Below are 6143 nucleotides of genomic sequence, written 5' to 3' on the forward strand. Positions count from 1 at the left end.
TATCAGGAATGACTCCCAAAAATTCTTGTTTGAATTACAGTTTTCTTTTATTGTGAATTCTGTGATGAACCAGTCCATGCGTCTGTGCAGCACCTGGTCAAAGACCAGATCAACAAACTTTGACCCGAACCCTTACATTCCTCCGTACATGCCTCCGCTCTGAGCAAACAAACATAATAACCCAGTGTTGCAGACCAGTACCCCAGGACTCCAGGTCTGCAGGTCTGCAGGTCTCCAGGTCTGAGTCCTGCTACAACAACATTGCTCTCTGAAGGTCATCAGAACCTGCTGGTAAATGCTGCCTTTGTCCTGCCACAGAGAGCGCTGTCGTTAAGACGCTGCTCTGTTTGTTCAACACCCAACAACTGAGAGTGGGGTGTGGACAGGGGAGAGGCTGATAAGACAAGAGTGTGTGTGTGTGTGTGTGTGCGGGGGCGTGGGGTTGGGGGGGTTGTAAGGTCACTGTGGTTTAGGTTAACAAGGTGTGAAACACGTGCGTGATGATGAAGAAAGTTGTTGTTTTTTACAGCTTTGGTTGAAAGTATGGAGTCAGGTGCATGATGGTCTCATGAAGAAGTGACGACCTGTGGCTGGGAATCAAAGTACAGCAGGCGGGGGGGGGGTTGCTTTGTTTTCTTCTGTCAGTGGCTTTGACGTGTAACCACCAGACTGTATGTTCATATCAAAGGGTTCCAAATATTTTTTACCTTTTGATTAGAAGGTGAACTCAGGAAGTCGAAACATTAAGGACACAAAGGTCTAAGTATATAGGAATATAAAAATGTATTTAGTTCAGTTGTAGTTAGCCAGAAACTACTAAAAAAATCTAAAAGGCTAATGCTAACAAATATCAAAAAAGCAGAAGTCAAAAACATTAACAATCTGTAAGAAAAACCTTTGTTCAGGTTTGATTCTTTGTTCAGGGACTGTAGTGTGTGTGTGTGTGTGTGTGTGTGTGTGTGTGTGTGTGTGTGTGAAAACACTGTGAAAGATGTGAGATAAGATACACAGTGTTACACAAAGTCTTCAGCACCTACTCGTTCTTCAAGTACATCAACATCCCAAGGTTGATCTGGTCTCACCTGCGTCTTATCTCCCATCTCTCTCTCTCTGTGCTGCTAACTATTTCAGACTATTTAAAGCCTGGTCTTTTACTGCTGCTGTTTAATGTAAGCTCAGCTGATATGATCCTGGGATAAGGAAACCCTGCCTGTAGAGGAAAGACTGCTTATAAAACATGAACTTTGGCTGCTGTGGGTGCACCATGTATCCTGGTGGTACTGATCTGTTTTATGCACTGAGTTCATCTGCAAGTGCTCAGGAAAAAGTTCCAAATTATGCATGGGACAGAGGTGGGGGACGGTCCAAAGGTTCTGTGTATTGACTCAGGGCTGAGAACAAAGTTAGCTTCACTGTTTACATTCTGATGTTTTCATTCTGTCCTTAATGCATCTCTGTTTGCTGTCACTGAGGTCTAGGCTGCACTAAGTGTTAGCTATCTATTTGACAGCGAAGTTCTTTAGTGAGTCAGAGGACACAGGGCTCGTTAAGGTGCAGTTGACCTGACCTGACCTTTCCTTCGGCTCTGCCTTTTTAATTTACCACTTCATCTGAAGGACAAGTCCTCAGTCCACTGTTTGCCAGGTCCCAGCAGCACCGGTGTCAGTGCAGAGCTCAGCAGTGGCTGTTGATCTTCATCCTAGGAGGAAGTTTTTAATTTTTTTTTTTTAACGGTTGCTGATGCATCACCAGGCCCGCCCCACAGTGTGATGAAATGTGTCCACTAAACAGCGTGACTCAGGTGAAAGTCTGCATTTGGCTCCCTCTTTGTAATCACAGTGATGTCACAGAGATCAATACTTAATGGTGCAGAGGAGGAAGCACAGAGGAGGGAGGGGCTGTGATCAAACTCCCTTTGGACTCCCTTTGTTTCTTAGACAACCAGGAGGACACAGCAGCAGGAGTCATGGTTCAGTACGTCCTCTGTCATTGATGCTGGCTAGAGGAAATATATATATAAATATAAATATACTGTATACTCTATATATACACAGTATATAAAGGACTGTGAGGGTCTCAGAAAGTAACTTTTTTAGGTCTGGACTTGTGGGTTCACAGAGCAGAGAGGCAGTGAGAGTTTTCCTCCCACTTCTCCCTGGTGGGAAACCAGAGGTGGACTAGAGTGCTCTCCAGGTTAATGGTGGGTGCAGCACATGAGTGTTTAGGCTCTGGACTCATTAGAGAGCTGTGGAGTGTGATGTCTGAAGAGCGCTAAACCCTTCACTGGCTCCAGAATCAAGTACCAGTGTCAAGTTTTCTCCTAATTTTATTTAAAAACATATAAACCTGGTGGAGCTGCTCAAGCACTGCCGTTGTTCTCTTCAAACGTGACTTCATCCACTTCTTCTTTATGTGTGAATCAAATTTTGGGAGATTGAAGGAGAAAAGTGCCAACAGGCCACTAACACAAAAACCACCACTGACCTCCGTAAATAAAAACAATGGTTAACCTTTGACCTTTCCACTGTCATATACTGTGTGCCCCGTCCAGATGTGTTGTTTTTCTCCAGAAGGTTGTCCTACACTGAACCTCCCGTCTGGACCTCAGCACATTGTGACAGAGCAGCTCCGTAAACAGCCATTGTGTGGTTGTATTGACAGTGTTGACTCTGGGCCTTTTGTCATATTATTGACAGTGTAGCCTGTGTGTGAATGGGGACTGTTCTGTGTCATGTGACCTCACAATAGCACAATCTTTCATAGAGATTATTTGTTACATTGACAGCTGCTCAAATACTGTGTAGAGATAAGTCAAAAAAACAAGACTGTGTCCAACTGAGATGTTTGGTCTCTGATGTCCAACCATGATGTCTCTCCTGTGTCTCCAGGTCTGGTTCTGAAGGAGATCGCAGAGACTCACAGGAAGATTCATAACGAACTTGAAGAAAACGTAAGCCTGTTGCCGTTTGTTTTGTTTTTTTCCCACAGTGAGCAGAAGTGAAGTGAACAGTAATTTGATTCCACCAGGCAGACTCTTTCCTGGAGCTTTAACCTGATCATACAAAAGCTCATTCATCCAGACTGTCTGTCATCAGCAGAACCTGGCCCACATATAAAGTCAGCACACAATGACAACGCTGTAAAAACAGTGTTTACATCCATCCCAAATACTTTACACACACATGTGAACCATTACTGTAACGTCATGGTACGCTAAAAGTTAAAATATAAGAGATATTGTAGTATTACTTCAATCTGAGTTATATTTCCTTTCCTAAAACATATTATAGGGCAAAGGCAAATAAAACCGACTTTGCATTTAAATCATCGACTCCACAGCAACCAAACAGGAGAAGGAAGGGGAGGAGGAGGAGGAGGAGGAGCAAAGCACAGCTCTCATCCAAACTGCCCTCTCCTCAGCATTGGTCCCTTCTTCTGTCTGTCAAATCCAAGTGTAGACAAACACTTAAAGGATTAAAAGAGTGACTTTGTTCAGCAGACACCTGTCAAACGACCTGTCCACTCTCCAGTGTTTAACTGTCATCACTGCACCAGCTCCGCTCCACTTACCTTCACGAAACAGACACGCTCTCCTCTCTGGACCTTTGGAATCCTTCAAGCTCGTTCTCTTCATTTTTGAGATTGAAATTGTAGCTGCAAGAGCTACAACAGAATTCAAAGAGAAAGGAGCAGTGCTTTCAGCTCCTGCTGTCTGTAGCTGAAATGTTTCAGATTCCTGTGACACAGAAAAGCTGTGGAAGGAACTAACAACAGTTTTAATTTTACCGTCAGTGACGTTCATGTCTAAAATGCAAAGAAATGTGGCGTGGTTTCTGCTTTCACTACTTTTCTTGGTTGGTAATTTGGCTGAAAATAAATTGTCAGCCTTCAAACTTAACAGTCCACTCCTGTTATCTTTGTGATCTGTGTGACTGGAGTGCACGCGGCCTTTAGAATCACATGAGTCCTGGGTGATGTAACAAACCCTCTTTCTCCCCTCCCCTGCCTCTGTTTCCCTGCAGTTTAAGAGATTTCACAGAGAGATAATCATCGAGCTGGAGAAGAAAACAGAGATGGACGTGAAATACATGAACGTAAGTGTTCAACACTTCAGTGCAAACAGGTGAAAAAACCCCAAACTGAAAATATATTACGTGGCTAAAGCTGCATCAGAGGCAGACATTTGAACTGAAAAAAGTAAACCCTTCAAGGGAACTCAGATTCTACTGGTTTATTTCTGTTTCTAAACTTAAAAAACCTCCTCACCCCTCCTCACCCTCAATGCCCCCTGCCCTTATCTTAGCTATTGTATTAGACATCGGTGGGTTTCTTTTAAAAAGGGTGTTTATAAAGGATTAGAAAGGTAACTGGCTTCTCTGTCTTTAACTGAGTGAAAAGTTAAAATAAAAGCAGTGTTTTTAAGAATCCAAACAGGTTGTAATGCCTCCAAATTTCAAACTTTTTCGGCTCCAAATTTAAGGCCTTATTTAAAATAAATAAAAAAATCATCATTCAATCTTTTGATGATTTTTCAACAAAATAGTCTGGTTCTGCAGGAGAAACGAATGCGATCGGACGTTGATGAACGAGGCCGCGGTCTGTCGGCCTGTCCTTCACTCTTGTGCTTCTGTTGTCACGTGTGTCACACAGGCCACCTTCAAACGCTACCAGTCGGAGCACAAAATGAAGCACGACTGCTTGGAAAGATCTCAGACAGACCTGAAGAAGCTGAGGAGGAAAAGTCAGGGGAAGCAGTCATCCAAGTACGAAACCAAAGAGAACGAGGTGAGACTGAAGTCAAATCCTTCCGGGTCTGAGCTTTCTCTTCCTCTAAAAATTCCCTTCAACTGAATATGGCAGTGCATCGGTCCAATCATTGACATGGTTGTCAAACAGAGTCCACCCACGATGGCCGTGATAAGACTATGACAAGTGTTCTGTTTGTGTGATGACGTGGAGGAGAATGTGACAGCACTCCACAGGTGTGGCACTGCACTGCTCTCAGTCAGATGCCAGAGGGGAGTGAATTTTCAGGTTCTGTTTTACAGCTGTTGTTTACAGTGGCAATAAATGTAGGAATGGAACAGTTAATGACCCACATTTATCTGAGATAGATAATGTTCTACAGAGAAAATAATAATAACTATAATAATAATACTTAGAAACTCTATACAATGAAACTCAAAGATGGGGAAAGTTTCCCAGAAGTCCTTGGGTGTTGAACAGGAAACTTTGTTACTTACTTACATAAAACATATTATTTTTCTTACTTCTCTTTTGTTTCACCTGACGAGGATGATCAGATCAGGTTTGGTGGTACAACCATGATAAATCTGTTGTTCAGGAATGTTGCACTGGACATTTCACACCTTATTCAAAGTCAAGCCACTTGTCATCTTTTGGAATTCCAGAGATGAAGTGACCTGCAGGGATGAGATCGTGGACAGACAGTGACAATCAATTCTCTCTGATCTGATTGTTCTCCTTATTTATCAGCAGCTCAGTGAATTTGAAGTTGTTTAAAGAGTCGTTACTAATTGTCATTGCCTTGTTGCCATGGAGCTGATATCCACGTTGAAGGGACTGTAATGTCATCCCTTCTCTGCTCAGTTTGCTGTGATTTTCAGGCTACGTTCTCATTAACAGAGAGGGAAGTGAAGCCGAGAAATAAATGCAAGAGAGTTAAGTCAAAGCGACAAGCATTTATAGCTGTTTACAAGTCACGCAGAGTTCCAATGAAACCTTAATCTGTCTGCATCTCAACACAAGTCGACTTGTGTGACTTTGTGTGACTTTGGAAGTTTTGCCCATCAGTATGGGCTGCACTCTGCTTTACCAGACTTTGTTAATCATTACGTTTATTTCACCTAAACCAGCACAAAGTTACTCTTCTGTCTTGGACGTTTCTGACTGACCCTTACATGTTCTATTACCTCTCGGCCTAAAAATAGCACTGAGGTGCACTCTCGGTCCAAATGTCTTGACCATTTATGAACCACTTCAGTGAAAAGCGGTTCTGACTGGTCTGAGTCTGGCTCTCAGCTTTTTCATCATCTGCTGGGAACAACAGCGTCGGTGCTGCGTGGAGCAGATGAAGCTCAGCACTAGAATAATCCTCCGTCTGCTCCTGAGAGCCTGTGTGA

The 6143-nt window shown here is 43.1% G+C and overlaps 1 protein-coding gene across 1 annotated transcript in view; it reads left to right on the forward strand.

Moving 5' to 3' along the window:
- The window catches only part of baiap2l1a (BAR/IMD domain containing adaptor protein 2 like 1a), a 19359-nt gene that overhangs the window by 5260 nt on the left and 7956 nt on the right, over positions 1-6143 (forward strand). The window contains exons 4-6 of the mRNA XM_025057320.1: positions 2889-2950; positions 4023-4094; positions 4651-4785. Coding sequence (XP_024913088.1) covers positions 2889-2950; positions 4023-4094; positions 4651-4785 — 269 coding nt within the window. The remainder of the gene's footprint in view (positions 1-2888; positions 2951-4022; positions 4095-4650; positions 4786-6143) is intronic.

Source organism: Cynoglossus semilaevis, chromosome 8 (genome assembly GCF_000523025.1).
Source record: "Cynoglossus semilaevis isolate Cse_v1.0 chromosome 8, Cse_v1.0, whole genome shotgun sequence".
In the NCBI taxonomy this organism is placed as follows: Eukaryota; Metazoa; Chordata; class Actinopteri; order Pleuronectiformes; family Cynoglossidae; genus Cynoglossus; species Cynoglossus semilaevis.